The sequence below is a fragment of the Balaenoptera musculus genome, chromosome 19, assembly GCF_009873245.2.
Source record: "Balaenoptera musculus isolate JJ_BM4_2016_0621 chromosome 19, mBalMus1.pri.v3, whole genome shotgun sequence".
In the NCBI taxonomy this organism is placed as follows: Eukaryota; Metazoa; Chordata; class Mammalia; order Artiodactyla; family Balaenopteridae; genus Balaenoptera; species Balaenoptera musculus.
Window position 1 is genome coordinate 57,297,315 of NC_045803.1, and position 25,119 is coordinate 57,322,433.

At 44.5% G+C, this 25,119-nt stretch overlaps 2 protein-coding genes across 11 annotated transcripts in view; one reads left to right on the top strand and one right to left on the bottom strand.

Moving 5' to 3' along the window:
* Nucleotides 1–7,558, top strand: part of GSE1 (Gse1 coiled-coil protein) — a 423,047-nt gene extending 415,489 nt beyond the window's left edge. For 9 of the 10 annotated variants that reach the window (XM_036832479.1, XM_036832480.1, XM_036832481.1 and 6 more), the window contains 2 exons: nucleotides 2,795–2,898; nucleotides 3,603–7,558. In XM_036832479.1, the coding sequence (XP_036688374.1) occupies nucleotides 2,795–2,898; nucleotides 3,603–3,737 (239 nt within the window). In that variant the 3' untranslated portion in view covers nucleotides 3,738–7,558. The remainder of the gene's footprint in view (nucleotides 1–2,794; nucleotides 2,899–3,602) is intronic. The other variant, XR_005017356.1, reaches the window with a different exon arrangement.
* Nucleotides 4,666–25,119, bottom strand: part of GINS2 (GINS complex subunit 2) — a 72,595-nt gene continuing 52,141 nt past the window's right edge. Inside the window, exons 4-6 of the mRNA XM_036832488.1 lie at nucleotides 12,324–12,423; nucleotides 9,454–9,580; nucleotides 4,666–9,240 (exon numbers count right to left, since the gene is read on the bottom strand). Of these exons, the coding sequence (XP_036688383.1) occupies nucleotides 9,115–9,240; nucleotides 9,454–9,580; nucleotides 12,324–12,423 (353 nt within the window). The 3' untranslated portion in view covers nucleotides 4,666–9,114. The remainder of the gene's footprint in view (nucleotides 9,241–9,453; nucleotides 9,581–12,323; nucleotides 12,424–25,119) is intronic.

A 25,119-nucleotide genomic window follows, 5' to 3' on the forward strand; every position in this document is an offset into this window, starting at 1 on the left:
GCCCTTGGCTTTCCTGGTGAATTTTAGGATCGCCTTTTTTGTTCCACCCAAAAAACTCCTGTTAGATTTTCAGGTACACTGAATTTATAGATTTGGGGAAAATGGACATCTTTGATGGTGATGTTATTCCACCTATGAATATGGCGTTTAAATTGTTAAATCATTTTTGTTCCATGAGCGGTTGACTTTCCTTTTAGTAGATCTAGTTTTAGGTATCACTTAGTTGTTGTTACTGGGGATGTTTTAGTTTTTGTCATCCCTTATTCCTTAGATGATCATAGATGATCAGGCCTGCCAATAAAAACTTTCGTTCTTTCCTTTTGAATTTGTATACATTTCCTTTTTCTTGTCATGCTGTGTCGCCTAGGATCATTTGTAGGCTGTTGAACAGGGACACCTGTGGGGCTCTTTTCTGTGAAACTTTACAAGTGCTCCAGTAAGTTGCTGCTGAGTTTTCTGGTGTGCGGTTGTTGAAAGTCAACTAATGTATTTTCTAGATTTACTGAGATGACAACCTTGTTTTTCACCTATTGATGTTTTCTGATGTTGCTTACTCCTTGCTGAATTTGATTTGTTAGTACTTCTAAGCTTTTTTTTTTTTTTTAGAAATTCACGTTCTTTTATTTATTTATTTATGACTGTGTTGAGTCTTCGTTTCTGTGCAAGGGCTTTCTCTAGTTGCGGCAAGTGGGGACCACTCTTCATCGCGGTGCGCGGGCCTCTCACCATCGCGGCCTCTCTTGTTGTGGAGCACAGGCTCCAGACGCGCAGGCTCAGTAATTGTGGCTCACGGGCCCAGTTGCTCCGTGGCATGTGGGATCTTCCCAGACCAGGGCTCGAACCCGTGTCCCCTGCATTGGCAGGCAGATTCTCAACCACTGCGCCACCAGGGAAGCCCTAAGATTTTTAATTTATGTTCTTAAGTGGTATTAGATTGATTTTATTGTACTTTATCCTGCTATCATGATTGTTCTGGCTTCTGTAAAATCAGTCAGGTAGCCTTCCCTGGTTTCCACTCTCTGAAACACTTCGTATAAAGGAGGGATTTATTCTTTTTTTTTTATTGGAGTAGGGTTGATTTACAAATGTGTTAGTTTCACGTGTACAGCACAGTGATTCAGTTATGTATATACATATATCTACTCTTTTAGATTCTTTTCTCATATAGGCCATTACAGAGTACTGAGTTCCCTGTGCTATACAGTAGGTCCTTATTAGTTACCTATTTTACATACAGTAGTGTGTACATGTCAATCCCAGTCTCCCCAATTTATCCCTCTCCCCACTTTCCCCCCTGGTAGCCATAAGTTTGTTTTCTACATCTGTGGCTTTATTTCTGTGTTGTAAATAAGTTCATTTGTACCATTTCTTTAGATTCCACATACAGGTGATATCATATATTTGTCTTTTTCTGTCCGACTTCGCTCAGTATGACAATCTCCAGGTCTATCCATGTTGCTACAGATGGCATTATTTCGTTCTTCTTTATGGCTGAGTAATATTCCATTGTATATAGGTACACATCTTTATCCATTCCTCTGTCAATGGACATTTGGGTTGCTTCCACGTCCTGACTATTTGTAAGCAGTGCTGCAATGAACACTGGGGTGCACGTATCCTTTCGAATCATGGTTTTTTCCAGATATATGCCCAGGAGTGGGATTGTTGGATCTTATGGTAATTCTTTTGTTTTCTGAGGAACGTCCGTACTCTTGTCATCATGGCTGCACCAGCTTATACAGGAGGGTTCCCTTTTCTCCACACCCTCTCCAGCATTTATTGTTTGTAGATTTTTTGATGGTGGCCATTCTGACCAGCGTGAGGTGGTACCTCATTGTAGTTTTGATTTGCATTTCTCTAATAATTAGTGATGTTGAGCATCTTTTTATGTGCTTTTTGGCCATCTCTGTGTCTTCTCTGGAGAAATGTCTATTTAGATCTTCTGCCCTTTTTTTTGATTGGGTCGTTTTTTTTTGATATTGAGCTGCAGGAGCTGTTTGTGTATTTTGGAGACTAATCCCTTGTGGGTCTCATTATTGCAAATATATTCTCCCATTCTGTGCGTTGTCTTGTCATTTTGTTTATGGTTTCCACTGCTGTGCAAAGCCTTTAAGTTTATTCAGTCCCATTTGTTTATTTTTATTTTCGTTACTCTAGGAGGTGGATCAAAAAGGATCTTGCTGCAGTTTATGTCAGAGAGTGTTCTGCCTATGTTTTCCTCTAAGAGTGTTATAGTATCTGGTCTTACATTTAGGTCTTAATCCATTTTGAGTTTATTTTTGTGTTAGGGAGTGTTCTAAATTTCATTCTTTTACATGTAGCTGTCCCACTTTTCCCAGCACCACTTATCGAAGAGACTGTTAAAGCAGGGGTTTATTCTTGAAGGTTTGAAGTCACTCTCCTGTTAAACCAGGCTCAGTATCTTTTGCAAAGGCAGAGATTTTATTTTACTCATTAAAACTAAATTTTTAACAGCTTAAATGTTTTCATACCTGACCCTTATCTTTTTATCTTTCTTTTTGAAAAATGCATTTTAAGGCCCATCATTTATCCTTAATTACTTCCTAACCTGTATCCCTTAAGATTGCCTTTCGATGCTAGATCCTTGGCCCTCATCCCACGGGGTCGGATCTACTTCAGTGACACTTGTGTACTTACCAGCATGATGGAGAGGGCTGGGAGCAGTGTGGTCCCAAGGAGGGGACTTTGCTGGCTGCTCTAGAGAGAGGGGAACACTCGCCAGGCCTGTGGCCCCTGCACACAGGAAATGTTTCAACATAGCTTGTCTTTTCAGAGCAAAATCTAGAGCGGCAGGTGTTACAGACGCAGTGCAGGCGGCTGGAGGCCCAGCACTACAGCCTCAGTCTCACGGCCGAGCAGCTCTCCCACAGCATGGCGGTGAGTCCCAGGGCACCACACGTGGGGGCAAGGAATGAAAACTGGCTCCTGGGGGTTTTTCTTAAACACATAATGCTTATTTTTGTTCAGCCTTTCGAGTCTGGGTTCAAGAGAGCACCCATACAGACAAGTTTTGAAGGGAAGTTTTGCCCTTGAGAGATCAAAACAGTCTCAGTGGGGAAATTCAGTTGAATACCAAAGATTTACTAAGGAGGGAAGCGTCATTCATTTGCAGACTGTTGATCCTGGAAGGGTGACGATGCTGTGTATATGTGCCTTCGGGGGAATTATTGCCTGTGGCAGTCTCCCCCTTCTGTGATTTGCTCAGGAGGATGGAGGGAGGAAAGCTCTTGAGGCGAGTCAGACCCCCGCCGCCAGGCTCAGCCCTGCAGCTGTGTTTCCTCCCGCCCGCGGGATGGGGGCTTGTCTCCGATTGGGTCTTACACATCTTGGCCGCTCCTGAAGCAGCAAAAGTTTTATAGCGGCAGGGCTAATTTTTCAGATCTCAGGGTTGAAGCTGAGACAGCACCGGACACCGTTCCTATGGGAGCGAGCAGGTACCGTAAGAATCCGAAACCGCGGGGATAGTTAGAACTGGTTCTAAGTGCTGCAGGTTGGCCTCCGGCGCATTCAGGCGTCCCGCACACACGTTTCCTTACCGCGTGAGATGAGTGTTTTACGTGAATTTCTCTCTCTCTCTCCAGGAGTTGAGGAGCCAGAAACAGAAGATTGTTTCAGAAAGGGAGCGACTCCAGGCAGAACTGGATCACTTACGGAAGTGCCTTGCGTTGCCTGCAATGCATTGGCCTAGAGGTTACTTTAAGGGATATCCTAGGTGACGGTTTCCCTTGCACTAGGCCGAACCTATAGTATAGAAATATTATCTATTTTATTACCTTGAATATTTAATATTTTTCACTGGGAGGTTTGAAGCTTAAAAAAATGAGAATGTGCCATGCATGAAGCAAAGGATTCCAGGCTCCAGAAAAAAGAACGAACTCACCTTGACTTCAATGCAATTGAATCGCCTTTGTAATTCAGCGAGCAACCCCTGTAGAACACCCAGTTTTTTCTTTTTAAAGGCAGTTTTATTCTTTCCCCACGTCATGATTTTTTAATCTGAAGATGAAAGCCTCCATTCCCAACACTAAAATTCAATCATTTCTGGCCCCTGGGTGTGTAAGATTGGATCGGACCGTTGGTATTCTGTCTTGTGTTGCCATGTTACTAGGCCTCGAGAACCCAGGTTGCTCTGGCTGCAGGGGGTGGTGGCCGGTCTTGGTCCTCCCCGGGACTGAGACCTACTTCAGTGGAAGGAAGGTGGGGTGCATTTTTAAGTAAAGGGCTTATTTGTTTCAGTTACTTTTCTGCAAAATTTTCTTCAAAGCAACAGGTCCTACGAGCACACAAAGCAACAGTACTGAAGCCTCACCCAAAGGCTTTTCCCCAGAAAAGCTCTTATCTTACCTAAAGATAAAGTGAATCAACAAACTGAAGGTACCTTTTTATTACTTCATGGGGGAAAATGTACAGAGCTCTATGTACACATTTATTCACACCCACCAGATTGTTACTGCGGTAGGGGTGTTTTCATACAAACGTAAATTTTTGAGAGGAAAGTCAAAGGTGCTTCAGCCTTGTACTGTGTATATATATTAAAAAAACAAAGTTTTGTATGTTTTTATTACTTTAATTATTGTTATAAAAAAGCCTGCCATTTTTAATATGTGGTTTGGAGGGATTTTTGTTGTTTGTTTTCCTGTTTGGGGGTTTTGTTTGTTTTTTGTTTTGTTTTTCTGGGCAAAAAAAAAAAAAAACCTTGCTTTTAGTGTTTGTACTGCTGCTGGTCAGGACATTAAGATATTGAAGTGTTTTTAAAAAAATTAAAGAAGAAGAAAAGTAAAAGAGCTTACCACTGGCGCCTATGCGATCACTTCATTTTTGAGTTGCACCAGAGTGATGTAGAAAGCCATGGTTACGTCTTACCTCCTCCTGCGCCCCTCCCCTGCTCCGGACGGCAGCCAGTTCACCACAACCCATGCTACGGAGCGAGGAGGGGCGGGCTCCAGTGGCAGCCAGGTGGACGCTGTGTGTGCACCTTCACGCGCGCAGGCGCACACGGGTTTCGTTAAAAGAGCCTTTGAGGAAGGGAGCGGCTGCTGGGACAGGACGCCGAGGTGTCTTTATAGCAGGCTGCGCAGGTGCAAAGTAGAAACTGTATAGGGTTTATTTATTTAGGTGCAAAGCTTTGTACCAGCCTGAAAGTAGGGTGAACAATGTCTGCGCAGAATTTCTCTTCTTGGACTGACTGACTGACTGTGCCAACCACAGGAGCGGCTAGGAACGGGGATGATCGTTTCATTGCGAAGCATGGGAGGAGCCCTCCCTTCTTGCCCCAGTTATTGCGGGTTCAGGCAGTGTGAAAACTAGATCAGTAAGGCATCTCTTGCCCAAATGGGCCTGAACCAGAGGCCAAAGCAGCCAGTGGCTGGTCTGCCTGGGGGAGGGGAGGGGAGGGGAGGGGACCCGAGCATCACGCCCTGGGCCCGGGGAAGGGCTGGCTGACCTTCAGGAAGGCTACTCACTGTGATCAGTGGCCACGCCCTCGGCCCCCAGACCTTAGCTGCGCGGAACAGCTTGCTGGCAGATGGCATTGTGTCACTTTATATGTTCCCACACAGTTTGCTTTGTATGTCTGCCAAGAATCTTCGTTATTAGCAAACTCAGACAAAAAGTGCCGCCAGTATTATCAGCAGTCAGCAAGTGCTTTTCTCTCTACAGAAACGACTTGACGAGAAGTAAGGGCTCTTCTGGGGGCCTCCTCCCCTGCAAAGCCACAGAGAGCGCCATGTGCCACAGGTGGCGACAGGTGTTGAGAGGGAGCCCCACTGCCAACGATCAGGGCAAAACGTCACTGAATTTCTCTACCTATAAAATCTGCTTGCTGTCTCTGAAGGCCTAAGGGTTACATCTTAACACTTCCCCCCAGTCCTCCTTCCTCCGTAGTAGAAAATGTCTGGATGCCTTTGCTCCTCGGCTCTGGTAAGGGTCCTGGCCAAAAAGCAAAGGGAAAAGTAGATCTGATAACTTGCACAGCCCCATCCTGTTACCACCTGAGGGGAGCGCCTGTGTCTGCTGGTGTTTCGTTGCTTTTGGGGAGGAGGATGCGGCATGAGGTTAAAGGGATGCCTGCCCAGGGGTGCGGCTGTGTCACTGAGCTAGAACTAACTGCCTTCCCCCTGCCCCGCCTCTGAGCTGCTCCATCACTCTGCTTCCCCATACTCCCACCTACCTGTGAGGGTCTCTGAATATTCTAAGGCTCAAGAAGTAATAGGACAATCAATCAGAATATAACTACAAACCCATAAGGCAACATGAATAAACTAAGAAAAAGGTAACGAAAGTGCACCAGAGACATAGTACCCAATCTTGGGGGTTTTTTTGTTCCATTCAATAATTAGTTTTATAATCTGAAAACACTTATTCTGAAAGAGCATGGTAGCATCAGAGCCTCTTTTCAGTTTGGGCTTAAAAACTGACAGAGAAACAGAGAAATATGGAATCCCTGAAGCTTTTTGTTCAGCTGTTTTACATTGAGTTTGAAAGACAAAGTTCAGAAGTACACCACATTTGCTCTAGAACTGATCATGGAACTTCTGTGTCAGTATTTTTGTGAACAGTCCTTCACGACCTGTGTCTTCCCATGGCACCTGGGAGAGACGGCTGCCGTCTGCCCTCTGAAGGGGGTTTCGCTAAACCTGTGCGGGATCCCTTCCAAAAGTGAGTCGTGTGGTTCTGCATTTAATCACATCATTAGCAACCCAGAGCTTTCCCCCAAACTTGGCGCCACAGGTAGAAACAAGCCAAACTGACATGAAATATCATAATCTTAATCCATTATCTCAGATAAGTGACCAAGATACGCTCTTCAAAAGCGTAGTCTATATTCTAAAGGAAACAAAACACTTAATTGGCATTAACATGCTAATAGATTATACACCCTCAGGGAAACTCAAAGAATATTAAAAGGAGCCCACACCTTCAGCAAAGTAGCGAAGCATTAAAGTATTCTAACAGGAAATCTTAAGTTTGTATGTGGGATGACGTTTCGTCAAGTAGCTCACAATGCTGTCACATCTCCAAAATTAGATTGCATACCCGCCTTTCCCTCTGGGCCACGGCTTAAAGTGTAGCAAGTTCCAGGGACCTGCCACCAGATGGAGATGGTCAGCACCGCGATGCTGTTCATCGTGCAGCGTGGATTAGCCACTTCGCAGCAGCCCTGTCCTCTCCCAAGTAAGCACACTATCGACTTTACTACTTGCAGTAGCCTGTCCCCAACTTTCTGATCCAGCGCTTAACCCTAACTCCTTAACTCTGCCTTGACCCGAGGAAGACCACGCTAATCAATCGGTCGTGTTACTTTGTATGTACCTGTGCTTAACTGCTAGAACAGTCAACCAGTACATGGAGGGAGGAGGAACGGTGCCTCGGTCACTCTGGGGGGCAATTTAGATGCTGTGAAATTAAACCTGTTCTAAGTGTACTTGTTTGAATTAACTGTATTGTAATATTATTTGTTGAATGTAGTAATTAGGTATTTATGAATATATTGCTGTAATTTCTGACAACATCCAAAAAATAAAATCTTCCTAAATCATCTTAAGAGAATAATCTTTTCTATGTTATAATAAGGCCAAAAAATAAAAATAAGAGCTCAACGATTACACAGCTTTACAGGTAAAGTGTGAAGACAGATTCATCTGTGCCTCAGCCAGGTTTTAAGAGAAGGGGATTCACGGTGAGATCTGACATAAACAGGACTCCTGAACCGCCACAGTAACGTGTGGTTTCATTCTACAAGATTCCCCAGATTAAATCTGAAGGATTCTGCGAAAGAGAGAGATGAAAAGACCAAGTCCTGTCATCTCTTAAGTGATGGAGACCAGGTCTTCTGGGTCCTCATCCCTCCATGTGCGGCCCTTCAGTGCTTAAACAATAGCTGCTTGTGAGAGGGACAGCTGGGTACCCATCTGGGACGGAGGAATAGTGCTCGAGTAACCTGAAGTAAGTTTGTATTTTAAACACTGAAGGGTAAAAACACCAGCAGATATTCTTTAGGCCCAGTTGATCACGCACGTACACCCTTCATAACCCTCGAGATGGCATGTGACTGCTTTTGACTGACGGCGCTACCACTGGAAACCAGCTGGTTACTGAACCTACTCATTACAGGCCTAGAGGATCATTTCCCGCCCGAGGTAATGTACTTTCTGTAAGGGACTGAGCCATGCTAGCGCTGAAACTTTTCCTCCTAGGGAAAAAAGCCAATACCGTTACCTGAGCCACTGCTGCCTAGAACTGTCTTCCCCTCAGTCCATCAAGAACCACGTCACAGGCCCCACTTTTCCCCCTGGCATCGTGTCTTCAGCTTCACTCACACACTCGATAACCGAACTCATTTCCCCCCGACTTTCCTCTTGCTGATAAGCAACCCTTTAGGGCCTTACCCAGAAGCAGCCAAGAGAACGAGAGATACCCAGAGTGTCGGTCGGAAGTGCACAGTTGCCTGCTAAACCTCTCAAGTTTGGTCCATCAGGTCATTCTAGCCACTTGGCCTGCTCCTTTGCATGGCAGTTATGCAGGAACAAAACCCAACAAAGACTTGGGTTGATTCCATCTTTATTGTGTATCAGGGCTTAGATGATAAATATGGGTGGTTGTCACTCGCCACTCATCTGCTGTCCTGTGTGTGAATAGCCTCTGTAGCAGACTCTACATTTAGCCCAAGAGATCAGGGTCAAGAAGGGAGAAAAATGGCCACGGCCACGTTACCATCCTGCTATATCTCCATCTTAAAAGCAACACTGGACGTCACTGAACACCCACCTGCACACGACAGTCCCGTGCAGGAGACCCGGAGCTCTGCTAGGGAAATCATTCGTTCTGCGAATGCTTTTCTCATTCCCCCATGAAAGGACAGCTGGCTCCCAGATACAGACGTAGAATTACAGAATGTCTCGAGGACTAAGCACAAGCCTGTTGCTTTCCAACAAGGTTATAAACCCATCCCTTGCTTCACTGCACTTTTCTGCGTACATTCAGAAGTGGTTCTAGAACTCTGGAAATGTGAGTACCTCTGTCACGTCCCGAGCACGCAGGCCACCCGGTGAGCCTCCTGCCGGCAGACACGGGCCTCTACAAACCAGTCTCTGCCTACAAGTCCTGAGACTGGGCGCTGTCAGAAGGTTGCAGGTTCGTGCGGAGTTTGTACATGTGATTGAGCGCTTGTGTGAGGAAAGCCCCACTGGTGTTGATCTCCATCAAGGTCAAGTTATCCAGCTAAAACACAAGGGCAAACAGACCGGGTTGGCTGAGTCTTTGATTTCACGAAAGGTTAAACCTACTGGATAAAAATAAGGATACAATGAGTAATAATATTCTGAAAGCCCCGCATGGCTAGTTATCCCTTCCTGCGATGCCCTAAGCAGACAAGATGCCGCGGGCTGTCCCACAGAGCATCCGGCCTCCGTGGGCGGCCCACCACGCGCCCACCTTGGCGTGTGCCTCCTGCTGTCTCACAAAGCTGTCAGCGGACACCCGGAGCTTGGCTGTGCGTGTGTCCCACACGTCCTTGATCAGGGTCCGGATCTCATCTGCTTTCGGGATGTTGTCTGAAGCACTAAAGGAAGCAAAAGGTGAAATAAATCGCATAAGGAAGCACTCAGTAAACTAAGGCAACTTCCAGGTAGAAGTGGCTTCTGTGTAAATGCTGCTTGGATTTAGGCAAAAATGCACAAGTTGTTCTAGCCTCAAAATTTGTTTCGCTTTTTCAGTTTTTTAAAATGTAAGGATTTCTAGCAGTTAAGCTTGGTGCCAAGAAAATTCAGCCACGATCCTCACCGAGTTATCTGTGCTCTTGTTAGTTGTCCCTGGGCAAGCTGTGGTACGAGGACTTCTGTTTATTCACCAAAAAAAATTAGATCTTGGAGAAGCTCTGAGTAGGTCCTCCTCTGCCTCAGGATAACTGAGTGTTCTATGCTATAGAATTTCCATCTAAAATGAATTTCTTTCAAAGGCTGGCTCAGAGGTCATGACCTCTAATGCTAATACCCCATCTGTTAGGGAAAGAAGACGAAGGCTCTGTGCCAGGCATTTCTATCCTCACAAAATCCCTGAGGCATAGGGACTGTCCCACTCTACAGAGAAAACAGATACGTTTGCAAAAGTCACAGAACAAATCGCAAATTAGCATAAACAGCACACCTATACACTGCAAATTCTGGGTAAAAGTTTGGAGTCAGCGGGGCCGCTCTAAGAGCCTTCCTGTGTGACACATTTTTAAATTAACCTTTGAAGAAAGAGACAAACTAGAAGACAAAAGCAAAAGTCAACATCGTTCATCACCAGGCATCCTAGGATAAGCTGGCAAGGCTCCCTCCACAGGCTAAAATTAGCTCAAGATGAGTAGATGGAGAATCAGTAGGATACAATTGATATAGTAGACTTTATTCAAGACCCAAACATTTGGATCTTACGCTCTGAACAGCAGGTTAAAGAACAAAGGACCCCAGCTCCTTGTGAACTGCACTGCAGAACCAAGGTCCCCTCACTGAATGGATGACTCTAAGGAATTATAAAACAAGGGTTTCGATAGGAACTGCGTACGTAACGCATTGAACTTCAAAAACTGAAGATGAACAGGCCTCCCTTCCGCTCCCGTATTCTCCCTTCTGAGGTCACCCTCCCCCACGGCAGCAGCCCTCTCGTAGCCTCCGGATGACGCCCGCCTGGGGACGCCGCATCCGCTGCCCTGCCCTCACTCAGTCCATGCAGGTCCCAACAGCCCTGCCCCACAAATCCAGGCCCTTTCACCCTCCGTCCTCCTACCTACACTGCCCTCTCCCCTAGAAAATTTCCCCTCACCCTCCAAGCCAGGGACCCCTTCCCTGGCAGCACCAGGCATGAGGGCTGCACCCTACGTACTCTGAACAGCACTGCACACGCTGCAGTGTTACACCACGTCTGTCAACAGGGTCGCATCTCTTCCCCACAAAACTGGAACTCAAGCCTACATGACCATCTCCACTACCCGGTGGGACGCTTAGCATGCTGAATGCTGCGAATGTTGTGAACTACACAACTGCAGCCGCATGTCCACTCAAGGACAAGTCCACGTTACGGAGATGTTCCCTTGAATTGCACAGGGCCACTCGGGGGGCCCGGCCCCGCTGCTCTCCGGCAGGCAGGAGGGGACTTCCAGCTTCTGTTCCGGCTCTGCTCTTGAGTCCATCAGTGAACAGGTGCACCGGCTTCAGAAGCTTGACACTGCAAATTACACTGCAGGTAGCCACACTTGCCTGCCCCCTGCACTGATGCATTCATTCATTCCACAAACATGTGAGTACCTGGCACTGTGCGGGGGCACGCGAGACAGTCCCTGCCCGTGAGACCTGGGGGCAGGGGTGGGGAACAGCACAGGCAGACAGCAGTTAGAGCATTACACCTGACAAGTGCTATAGAGGGGTGCAGAGCTGCCACGAGGACAGGTCACGTAACCTGGGAGGGAGGACCTGCTGTGCTAAACCCGAGGAGGGAGCAGGGAAGATGTGGCCTCACTGGGCAGGACGGTGTACACACACACACACACACACACACACACGCACGCACGCACGCACGCACGCGCGCGCGCCTGTGCACTCTGAGGACCTGGGCATGTGTGAAGAAGTGAAGGAGGCCAACGTGAGCCTGGACCCTGGAGAATCGGAGGGAAGGACTGCAGAGAGTGGTGAGAGCCGGGAGAAGGGAACCAGGCTATGCGATGCTTCGAATACCATGATCAGGGCTTCAGACCCTAGAGGGGACTCACAGGGCAGCTGTATCTTTGAAAGGCTGCTCTGGCTGCAAGGCGGAGAATGAATTAGAAGCCCATGGGGAGCCTGAACTGGATGAGGGGAAACAGTTTTGCCCCAGCGGACCTGCCTTTTAGCCCAGGGTCGAAGGAAAATGCAACCCCTGGCCCTTTCCTGTGCAAGAGATACAAGAACGCAGATGCACAGGCCCAAAGGAGAAGAGGGGTGCAGCTCGACTAATAAAACATTTGCAGTTAAGAAAAAGGCTACTGCTAGAGATGATGGGCTGATACTGGAGTCCAATATCAAGTGACGGGTAGGACGCAGAATGCAAAGAACCACGGGATTCACCAGGAGAGGGAAGGGTGGAGAAAGGGAAAAAAGAGAAACAGGGAGAGACAGAGCCCGGCCAGTGTGTGCGTGCCCACAAACGACTCCCAGACTACTGACTGAGGACCTGGGGGCCAAAGCTACCACTTCCCTCGGTAATGAGCGTGGAACACGAAAGGAGGTGGGCTGGGAACAGGGGGTTCCATCGTGCATGTGGCGTTCGAAGAAGTGAGAGGTACTTACTGATTTAACAGGAGTTTGGTGAGCTCCATGTAGTAAAGGCTGGGCATAGGGGTAAAAGTTTCTTCCTTTCGTTCATGATCCCGAATCTTCTCCAATTTTTCTGAAATTTAGAAGTGTGTACATTTTACCATGACCATGAGCAAAATATAGTTTTAAAACCTTCCAAATTTACCAAGTACCTATATTTCCTAGTCAATCAACTAAAAAATACATTTAAAAACCCCACTTTTTGAAATAACATATCACTAACTAGACATCACTGGGCCGATTTCCCCAAGCACTTCTCTTAGGGAAGGTGGTAGATTTGGGTTATTGTTATTGCTGGGCCTGCAGAATATATGACTGAAAACAGTATGTCCGAGTCTGAAGTTCTTTTCTTAGGGAAAGAGTGAAGTGTGCTACCTTTGATGCAGGCAGTGATGATGGTAACCAGCGACTGCAGAAAGGTACTTACTTCTATTAAACCTTGTTCAGAAGAGAGCAATACAGCTTACAACTAATACAGGGCGGAAAGCCCCACATCGGGAATCAAACTGCTCAGTCCAGTTCCATCCGCAGGAACAGTCTCCACACGCCTCACCCCTCTCCCCTTCTGTCCTTCCTCCTGGCCTAAGAAAACCCGAGTCCTGAACCCGCCACGGCACGCCATGGCGAAGGGACACACAGACAGAACTCCGCAGTGGGGTCTCGTTTGAAATGACTGGCCACCCACCTCCAGGGGCCCTCGGTGCTACCCTGCAACCCTCATACTCCCCGCTCCCGCCACCCTCTCACTTTCCCTCCTGCCCGCCTTCTCCACGCTTTCTCCCCAACACCGTGCAGAGCTCCGCACGCTACCGCCACCGCATCCTCCTAAGGGGCGCGCTGGACCTTCTCTCGCCTGCACAGAACACCGCTTCGGCAACTGTCCTCACTCCTGAGTGCTCCCTCTTGCCCCCGCTCTCAAAGCAGTCCATCAAACTCGACGCAACATCTTCCAGCTTAAAAAGAAAGCCCTCCCCTGACACCAAATCCTTCTCCAGCTACAATCCATTTCTCATGCCCTTCACAACAAAACTTCAAGAGTTCCCTGACATCGGCATTAACTGTTCCTGTGGGCGACTATCCCACCCTCTGACACGACTCACCGAGGCCACCACCTCTGCTCAGCTAAACCCAACGGCCACATCTCAGGCCTCGTCACGTCTGACAAGGGCAAATCCTTGGGGTGTGTTTATCACTTGGCTTCCGGGATACCACTCTCCCCAAGTTCTCCTCTCATCTCCCCGACTCCTCCAGGCCTTCCTGACCTCAACACACTGGAGGACAGAGCTCCTTCCCTCACCCCTTCTCCACCGCCTACACCCATATCCCACGTGTTCTCATCCCACTTCATTTAAACGCCACCTATGCTCTCATGACACCTTCCACACTTAGAATCCCAGCTCAGCCCCTCCCCTGACCTCCTGGCTCAGATGCCCCGCTGCCCACAATACTGCCGCTCGGATGTCTAACAGGCACCTCCAGTGTCACATGTTCAAACCCCCCTCCCGGCTCCCACTCTAGCCCACAGTGTCCCTGCGATCTGCCCGGGCTCAGGAAACGGCAGCTCCAGCTCCTGCAGCTCCAGCAGCAACCCTGGTGGGCACCCTTACCCCTTCTCTCTGATCCCATGGCTGTCCTTCAGCAAATCCTGCTGATTCCTTTCTTCAAAATACGCCTAGATGCCAACCACATCTGCCCGCTTCCATCAACTCACTGGTCAAGCCACCCTGAGCTCTTGCTGGGCTAACCCCCTACCGCCCTCTCCCCACACTCATCTCCACACCGCAGACTGAGTCTCTTTCTTTTCCACATCTAAATCAGAGTATGAAACACCTCTGTTCAAACCCTGCAACGAATCAAAATGACCGACAATACCCGGTGATGGCCAGGAGTGGAACAACAGGAACTCGTACGTTTCTGCTGGGGTTACAGGAGTGGCTCAACCACTCTGCAGGGCTCCTGGGCAGTTTCTAACAGAGTGAAGCACAGTCTGCCCTACGAGCTGGCAGTTCCACGACTCTAGGTATTTATTTACCCAAGAGAAATAAAAATACATACCCGCAAAAAGACTCAGACACGACTGCTCAAAGCAGCCTTCTTCACAGTAGCCTAAAATGGGAAACGACCCAAATATCCACCAACAGAAGGATGGGGGACCAAGCTGTGGAATACTCACACAACGAAGGAAAACACTCCTCAGCGAGGAAAGAATGACGTAACGACACGTGCAACAAAAGGGGCGAATCTCAAAAACAGTATGATGAATAAGCGAAGTCAGAGAAAAATTGACATGCCAGATGATTCCATTCATATGCCGTCCAAGAACAGGTAGAACTAATGTACAGTGGCAGAAGCAGCAGCTGGCTCCTGGGCAGGACCCACGGGCTGACTAGGGATTTCCACTCCTTGTCACCGCAGGATGGCCCAGGTGTACGAGAAGCCTCAGGCAAATTGTCTACGCACCTTCTCTCTGACTCTGGCCCTCCCACGACACAGGTTCTTGCCCTCTATCACCTGGGTTGGAATAGGCCAAAACTGACAGAAAGGGATGCAGTGCCAACAGAACCAGGGCCTGGTGGGCGGGTGGGGAGGTCCCTGCTTTAAAAAAAGCCCTTCAGAGCAGAAGGGACTGGAGTTTCCTGTCATGTTTCAGGACCACCAGATTCACACACCCCTTTGGGACAGGCAGTAAAGACAAAACAATCTTTCTTAAACTGTACTTGAGTGCACCTGGCTCCAAGTGTCCTAGCTTCTAGGAGGTAGGTACCCCTGGGTGATTTCCAAAGGGAAGGGGATAATCAAAATCGCTCAGAGGCTTTTCAAATTTCATATGCCCCCCAACCCCGACCCCAAATAAATGTGACATTCATTCTTTACTAGTAATGAGCCATTCATAGCTCTGAGGTGAGAAAAAGACTGCAAAGGTTCAGGATGAAGACCGTGTGCCTCTTTGATGCAGTATTTTCTTTTCGGTTTTTTTCCAACAGCTTTACTGAGGCATAATCAACACACCGTACAATTCACCCATTCAATGGTTTTTAGTATATTCACAAAGTTGTGCACCCATCACTTCAATCAACTTCAGAACATTTTCATCACCCCAAAAGGAACCCCATAATGGTTCCATCACCTGCTCAAACCCTCATTGCTAGGCAACCACTAATCTTCTTTGTCTCTGTGGATCTGCCTGCTCTGAACAATTCATATAAATAGAAGAATACAACAGTTGGTCTTTGTGTCTGGTTCTTCTCCCACTTAATGTAACATTTTAAAGGTTCATCAGGACTTCCCTGGTGGCTCACTGGTTAAGAATCTGCCTGCCAATGCAGGAGACACGGGTTTGAGCCCCGGTCTGGGAAGATCCCACATGCCGCAGTGCAACTAAGCCCGTGTGCCACAACTACTGAGCCTGCGCTCTAGAGGCCTGTGAAGCCCTCGTACCTAGAGCCCGTGCTCTGCAACAAGACAAGCCACTGCAATGAGAAGCCCGCGCACCACAACAAAGAGTAGCCCGCGCTCACCATAACTAGAGAAAGCCCACGCGTGCAGCAATGAACACCCAACGCAGCCAAAAATATAAATAAATAATAAATAAAGGTTCATCTATGTTTGTACCCTGTGTCACAACCTCATCCATTGAGGTGGCCAAAAACAATATTGCCTTGGATGGATGATGCCTTATTTTCATGCATTCTCTCTAACGTAAGGTAATGACTCTGCTACTCATGCTGGTCTATACTTTAAAAAAAAAATTTTTTTTTTATAGATTTATTTACTTTTATTTATTTATCTTTGGCTGCACTGGGTCTTCATTGCTGTGCGCGGGCTTTCTCAGGTTGTGGCGAGTGGGGGCTACTCTTCGTTGTGCTGCACAGTCTTCTCATTGTGGTGGCTTCTCTTGTTGTGGAGCGCGGGCTGTAGGCACACGGGCTTCAGTAGTTGTGGCGCATGGGCTTAGTTGCTCCGCGGCATGTGGGATCTTCCTGGAACAGGGCTCGAACCTGTGTCCCCTGCACTGGCAGGTGGATTCTTAACCACTGTGCCACCAAGGAAGTCCCTAGACTTTAAAATAAAGACTGTTACAAGAGACAGAGAAGGACACTACATAATGATCAAGGGATCAATGAAAGAAGAAGATATAACAATTGTAAATGTATATGCACCCATAGGTGCACCTCATAGGAGGTGCACATAGGAGCACCTCAATATATAAGGCAGATACTAACATCCATAAAAGGAGAAATTGACAGTAACACAATAATAGTAGGGGGACTTAACACCCCACTTTCATCAATGGACAGATCATCCAGACAGAAGATCAATAAGGAAACACAAGCCTTAAGTGACAAATTAGACCAGATGGACTTAATTGATATTTATAGAGCATTCCATCCAAAAGCCACAGAATACACATTCTTTTCCAGTGCACATGGAACATTCTCCAGGATTGAATCACATGCTGGGCCACAAAGCAAGGCTCAGTAAATTTAAGAAAACTGAAATCGTATCAAGCATCTTTTCCGACCACAACACTATGAGATTAGAATCAACTAGAAGAAAAAAACTGTAAAAACTCAAACATGTTGAGGCTAAACAATATGCTACTAAACAACCAATGGATCACTGACGAAACCAAAAAGGAAATTAAAAAATACCTAGAGACTAATGAAAACAAAATCATGACCATCCAAAATCTACAGGATACAGAAAAAGCAGTTCTAAGAGGGAAGTGTATAGCAATACAATCTTACCTCAGAAAACAAGAAAAATCTCAAACAAACAGCCTAACCTTAGACCTAAAGCAACTAGAGAAAGAAGAACAAACAAAACCCAAAGATAGTATACTGAAAGAAATAATAAATATCAGAGCAGAAATAAATGAAATAGAAACAAAGAAAAAATAGAAACTATCAATAAAACTAAAAGCTGTTTTTTTTGTTTGTTTGTTTGTTTGTTTGTTTGTTTGTTTTTTTAAACATCTTTATTGAAGTATAATTGCCTTACAATAGTGTGTTAGCTTCTGCTTTATAACAAAGTGAATCAGTTATACATATACAATATGTTCCCATTTCTCTTCCCTCTTGCATCTCCCTCCCTCCCACCCTCCCCATCCCACCCCTCTAGGTGGTCACAAAGCACCGAGCTGATTTCCCTGTGCTATGCGGCTGCTTCCCACTAGCTATCTATTTTACATTTGGTAGTGTATATATGTCCATGACACTCTCTTACCCTGTCACATCTCACCCCACCCCCTCCCCATATCCTCAAGTCCATTCTCTAGTAGGTCTGTGTCTTTATTCCCGTCTTGCCACTAGGTTCTTCATGGCCTTTTTTTTTTTTTTTTCCCTTAGATTCCGTATATATGTGTTAGCATACTGTATTTGTTTTTCTCTTTCTGACTTACTTCACTCTGTATGACAGACTCTAACTCCATCCACCTCATTACAAATACCTCCATTTCATTTCTTTTTATGGCTGAGTAATATTCCATTGTATATATGTGCCACATCTTCTTTATCCATTCATCTGTCGATGGACATTTAGGTTGCTTCCAGGTCCTGGCTATTGTAAATAGTAAAAGCTGGTTTTTTGAAAGGATAAACAAAATTGATAAACCTTTATCCAGACATATCAAGAAAAAAAGGGAGAGGGCTAAAATAAATAAAATTACACATGAAACAGGAGAAGTTACAACAGAAATACAAAGGATCATAAGAGACTACTACAAACAACTATATGCCAATAAAATGGACAACCTAAAGGAAAAGGACAAATTCTTAGAAAGGAACAACCCTCCAAGACTGAACCAGGAAGAAACAGAAAATATGAACAGACAAATCACAAGTACTAAAAATGAAACTGTGATTAAAAAACTCCCAACAAACAAAATTCCAGGACCTGATGGCTTCACAGCTAAATTCTATCAAACATTCAGAGAAGAGTTTAACAACCTATCCTTCTGAAACTATTCCCAAAAATTGCAAAGGAAAGAACACGCCCAAACTCATTCTATAAGGCCACCATCACTCTAATATCAAAACCAGACAAAGATACCATAAAAAAAAGAAAATTACAGGCTAATATCACTGATGAACAGACGCAAAAATCCTCAACAAGATACCAGCAAACCGAATCGAACAATACTCTAAAAGGATCATACACCATGATCAAGTGGGATTATCCCAATGTTGGAAGGATTTTTCAATATCTGCAAATCAATCAGTGTGATACACCACATTAACAAACTGAAGAATAAAAACCATATGATCGGACTTCCCTGGTGGCGCAGTGGTTAAAAATCCGCCTGCCATTGCAGGGGACACAGGTTCGAGCCCTGTTCCAGGAAGATCCCACATGCCGTGGAGCAACTAAGCCCACACGCCCCAACTACTGAGCCTGCGCTCTAGAGCCCACGAGCCACAACTACTAAAGCCCACATGCCTAGAGCCTGTGCTCTGCAACAAGAGAAGCAACCGCAATGAGAAGCCTGCGCACCGCAACGAAGAGTAGCCCCCACTCGCCGCAACTAGAGAAAGCCCGCGCGCAGCAACGAAGAACCAAGTCAGCCATAAATAAATAAATAAAACAAAAACAAACAAACAAAATGATCATCTCAATAGATGCAGAAAAGGCTTTTGACAAAATTCAACACCAATTTATAATAAAAACTCTCCAGAAAGTGGGCATAGAGGGAACCTACCTCAACATAATAAAGGCCATATATGACAAACCTACAGCTGACATCATACTCAACAGTGAAAACCTGAAAGCACTTCCTATGAGATCAAGAACAAGATAAGGATGTCCACCGTCTCCACTTTTATTCAACATAGTTTGGAAGTCCTAGTCATGGCAATCAGAAAAGAAAATGAAATAAAAGGAATCCAAATTGGAAAAGAAGTAAAACTGTCACTGTTTGAAGATTACAGGATACTATACATAGAAAATCCTAAAGATGCTACCAGAAAACTACAGGAGCTGATCAATGAATTCAGCAAAGTGGCAGGATACAAAATACATACACAGAAATCTGTTGCATTTCTATACACTAACAATGAAAGATCAGAAACAGAAATTAAAGAAACAATCCCATTTACCAGCACATCAAAAAGCATAAAATTCCCAGGAATAAACCTAAGGAGACAAAAGACCTGTACTCTGAAAACTTTAACACACTAATGAAAGAAATCAAAGATGACACAAACAGATGGAAAGATATACCATGTTCTTCAACTGGAAGATCAATGTTGTCAAAATCACTATACTACCCAAGTCATTCTATGGAATCAATGCAATCCCTATCAAATTAACAGTGGCATTTTTCACAGAACTAGAACATTTTAAAATGCATATGGAAACAAAATAGATGCAGAATAGCCAAAGGAATCCTGACAAGAGAAAACGAAACTTGAGCAATCAAGCTCCTTGACTTCAGACCATACCACAAAAAGCTATAGTAATCAAAACAGTATGCTACAGGCAAACACAAAAAATATAGATCAAAGAAAGCTCAGAAACAAACACACAAACTTATGGCCAATTAATCTATGACTAAGGAGGCAAGCCTATACAACGGAGAAAAGACATTCTCTTAAATAAGTGGTGCTACACTGGTAAACAGTGTGTCCTGTACCAGTGTGTACAGGACAGCTACATGTAAAAGATTGAAACTAGAGGGCTTCCCTGATGGCGCAGTGGTTAAGAATCCGCCTTCCAATGCAGGAGACACAGGTTCGAGCTCTGGTCTGGGAAGATCCCACGTGCTGCGGAGCAACTAAGCCCGTGCGCCACAACTACTGAGCCTGCACTCTAGAGCCCACGAGCCACAACTACTGAGCCCACGCGCCACAACTACTGAAGCCTGCACGCCTAGAGCGCGTGCTCCGCAACAAAAGAAGCCACCGCAATGAGAAGCCTGCGCACCACAAAGAAGAGTAGCCCCCGCTCGCCGCAACTAGAGAAAGCCCGTGCGCAGCAACGAAGACCCGATGCAGCCAATACATACGTATATACATAAATAAATAAAATTTATTAAAAAAAAAGAAACTAGAACACTGTCTAACAGCATACACAAAAATAAAGTCAAACAGAATTAAAGACCTAAGTGTAAGGCTGGGATACTAAAAACTCTTAGAGGGAAACATAGGCAGAACACTCTGACATAAATCACAGCAAAATCTTTTTGATCTGTCTCCTAGAATAATGAAAATAAAAACAAAAATAAACAAATGAGACCTCATTAAACTCAAAAGCTTTTGCAAGCAAACAAAACCATAAACAAAACAACAAGACAACCCACAGAATGAGAGAAAATATTTGCAAACGTTGTGACCAACAAAAGCTTAATCTCCAAAATTTACAAACAGCTCATGCAGCTCAGTATCAAAAAAAACCAAACAACCCGATATAAAAATGGGGGAAGACCTAAATAGACTTTTCTCCAAAGAAGACATACAGAGGGCCAAGAGGCACATGAAAAGATGCTCAACATCACTAATTATAAGAGAAATGCAAATCAAAACTACAATGAGATATCACCTTACACCAGTCAGAATGGCTAACATCAAAAAGTATACAAACAATAAATACTGGAGAGGGTGTGGAGAAAAGGGAACCCTCCTATGCTGTTGGTGGGAATGTAAATTGGTACAGTAACTATGGAAAAGAGTATGGACGTTCTTTAAAAAACTAAAAATAGAGCTACCATAAGATGCAGCAATCCCACTCCTGGTCATGTATCTGGAGAAAACCACGGTTCGAAAGGATACATGCACCCCAATGTTCATTGAAGTGCTGCTTACAATAGCCAAGACATGGAAGCAACATAAATGTTCACCGACAGAGGAATGGATAAAGAAGATGTGGTACATATATACACTGGAGTATTACTCAGCCATTAAAAGGAATGACATAATGCCATTTGCAGCAACACAGACAGACCTGGAGATTATCGTATTAAGTGAAGTAAACCAGACAGAGAAAGACAAATATCATGTAATACGGCTTATATGCAGAATCTAAAACAAAATATGCAAATGGACTTATTTACAAAACAGAAACAGGCTCACAGACTTAGAAAATAAACTTACAGTTACCAAAGGAGAAAAGTGGAGGGGAAAGATAAATTGGGAGTATGGGACTGACATACATACACTACTATATTTCAAATAAATAACCAACAAGGACCTACTGTATAACACAGGGAACTCTGCTCACTATCCTGTAATAACTGAAATGGGAAAAGAATTTGAAAAAGAGTAGATACATGTATATGTAAAACTGAATCACTACACTGTATACCTGAAACTAACACGTTATTAATCAATGAAACCCCAATATAAAATAAAAATTGAAACCAAAACAAAAATAAACAAATGGGACCTCATTAAATTGGAAAGCTTTTCACAGCAAAGGAAACCATAAACAAAACGAAACGACAACCTACAAAACAGGAGAAAATACTGGCAAAGGATGTGACCGACAAGAAATCAATCTCCAAAAATTTACAAAGAGCTCATGCAACTCAATACCAAAAAAGCAAACAACCCCATCAAAAAATGGACAGGACACCTAAATAGCCTTTTCTCCAAAAAAAAACATACAGACATCCACAGGCACATGAGAAGATGCTCAACATCGCTAATTATTAGAGAAATGCAAATTAGAACTATAATATCACCTCACACCAGTCAGAACGGCCATCATCAAAAAGTCTACAAACAATAAATTCTGGAGAGGGTGCAGAGAAAAGAGAATCCTCCTACACTGTTGGTGGGAATGTAAGTTGGTGCAGCTACTATGGAGAACAGTATGGAGGTTCCTCAGAAACTAAAACTAGAGCTACCATATGATCCAACAATCCAACTCCTGGGCATATACCTGGACAAAACTATAACTGAAAAAGATACACACACCGCTATGTTCATGGTAGCGCTGCTTACAATAGCTGAGACATGGAAGAAACCTAAATGTCCATCTTCATAAGGAAGATGTGGTACATATATACAATGAAATACTACTCGGCCATAAAAAAGAACGAAATAATGCCATTTGCAGCAACATGGATGCAACCAGAGAGTATCATACTAAGTGAAGTAAGTCAGAAAGAGAAAGACAAATACTATGTGATATCACTTACATGTAGAATCTAAAATATGGCACAAATGAACCTATCTACAAAACAGAAACAGACTCACAGACATAGAGATCAGATTGGTGGCTGCCAAGCAGGAGGGGTGGAGGGAGAGAGGGATGGACTGGGAGTTTGCGGTTGGTAGATGCAAACTATCATATATATAACAGATAAAAAACAAGGTCCTACTGTTTAGCACTGGGAACTACATCCAACCTCCTGGGATAAACCATAATGGAAAAGAATATTTTAAAAAAAGAATGTATATATGTGAATCACCGAGTCACTTTGCTGTACAGCAGAGATGCACACGACATTATACATCATCGATACTTCGAATAAAAAAAAAGAATGAAATAATTCCATTTGCAGCAACGTGGATGGACTTGGAGATTATCATACTAAGTCAAGTAAGCCAGACACAGAAAGACAAATATCACATGATATCACTTATATGCAGAATCTAAAACAAAATATACAAATGGACTTATTTACAAAATAGAAACAGACTCACTGACTTAGAAAACAAAGTTACGATTACCAAAGGGGAAAGGTGGAGGGGAAGGATAAATTGGGAGTATGGGACTGACATATACACACTACTATATTGCAAATAAATAACCAACAGGACCTACAGTGTAACACAGGGAACTCTGCTCACTATTCTGTAAAAACTGAAATGGGAAAAAAATTTGAAAAAGAGGAGGGACATGTATATGTATAACTGAATCACTTTGCTGTACACCTGAAAATAACAATGCTGTTAATCAATTAAACTCCAAAGTAAAAGAAAAATTAAAACAAAAATAAACAAATGGGACCTCATTAAACTCAAAAGCTTCTGCAAGCAAAGGAAACCATAAACAAAACAAGAAGACAACCCACAGAATGGGAGAAAATATTTGCAAACGATGCCATTGACAAGGGATCACTCTCCAAAATTTACAGACAACTCATACAGCTTGATAAACAAACAACCCCATCAAAAAATGGACAAGAGACCTAAATAGACTTTTCTCCAAAGAAAACATACAGATGGCCTCAGGCACATGAGAAGATGCTCAACGTCGCTAATTATTAGAGAAATGCAAATCAAAACTACAATGAGATATCAGCTCACACTGGTCAGAATGGCCATCACCAAAAAGTCTACAAACAATAAATACTGGTGAGGGTGTGGAGAAAAGAGAACCTTTCTACACTCTTGTTGGGCATGTGAACTGGTACAGCCACTATGGAAAACAGTATGGAGGTTCCTTAAAAAAACTAAAAACAGAGCTACCATATGACCCAGGAATCCCACTCCTGGGCATAAATCTGGAAAAAAACCATGATTCGAAAGGATACATGCACCCCAATGTTCATTGCAGCACTGCTTACAATAGCCAGGACATGGAAGCAACCTAAATGTTCTTTGACAGAGGAATGGATAAAGAAGATGTGGTACATATATACAATGGGGTATTACTCAGCCATTAAAAGGAATGATATAATGCCATTTGCAGCAACACAGACAAACCTGGAGATTATCATACTAAGTGAAGTAAGCCACAAAGAGAAAGGCAAATATCATATGATACGGCTTCTATGCGGAATCTAAAACAAAATATACAAATGGACTTATTTACAAAACAGAAACGGACTCACAGACTTAGAAAACAAACTTATGGTTACCAAAGTAAAAAGATGTAGGGGAAGGATAAATTGGGGAGCTTGGGATTGACATATACAGTAAGTTTCCCACATACGAACGAGTTCCGTTCCGTGAGGGCATTCGTAGTCCCATTTGTTCAAAAGTCCAACAAAGTTAGCGTAGGTACCCAACTAACACAATAGGCTATATAGTACTGTACTGTAATTGGTTTATAATACTTTTCACACAAATAATACATAAAAACAAACACAAAAAATAAAGAAACATTTTAAATCTTGCAGTACAGTACCTTGAAAAGTACAGTAGTACAGCACAACAGCTGGCATACAGAGCTGGCATCGAGTGAACAGGCAGGAAGAGTTACTGACTGGAGGAGGGAGAGGAGGTGGGACATGGTAGAGCTGAAGGAACGTCAGCAATAGGAGACGGAGGGCAAGCTGCAATTCCACTCATGCCTGATGTTCACGGCACAGGTTCTGGTTCTTTGCTGCATTTGATTCTATCTACCCTCTTGAAAAAACGATCCAGTGATGTCTTGGTAGTGGCTCTTTTTATCTCCTCACAGATGACACGGTAGCACTGGATTGCATTCTGACTGGCTGCTGCAACCTTCGGGTACCGTTCTGTGTTAGGGTCCTATGCCTCAAAAACTAGCAGTGCCCCCTCAAATAAAGAAAATCCCCTTGCAATTTCCTGTGTTGTGAATCTCTTCGGTTCTTCAGTTACTTCTTCCTCTTGTCTGTCTTCGTCCTTTCTCTGGGCCTCCTATTCCTTCAGGTCTTCATTAGTAAGCTCCCTGTGTTGCACAGCAACAAGTTCAATGAGGTTGTCCTCTTGCAGATCTAGCTCCAGCTTCTTGCTGAGGGTCACGAAGTTGCTGAAGACCTCTTTGGACTCCTCATCCACCTTCTCAAATCCATGAAAATCGTGAACAAACTGCGGGCAAAGGTTCTTCCAAACCCCATTCATGGTGATGGCCATAACGT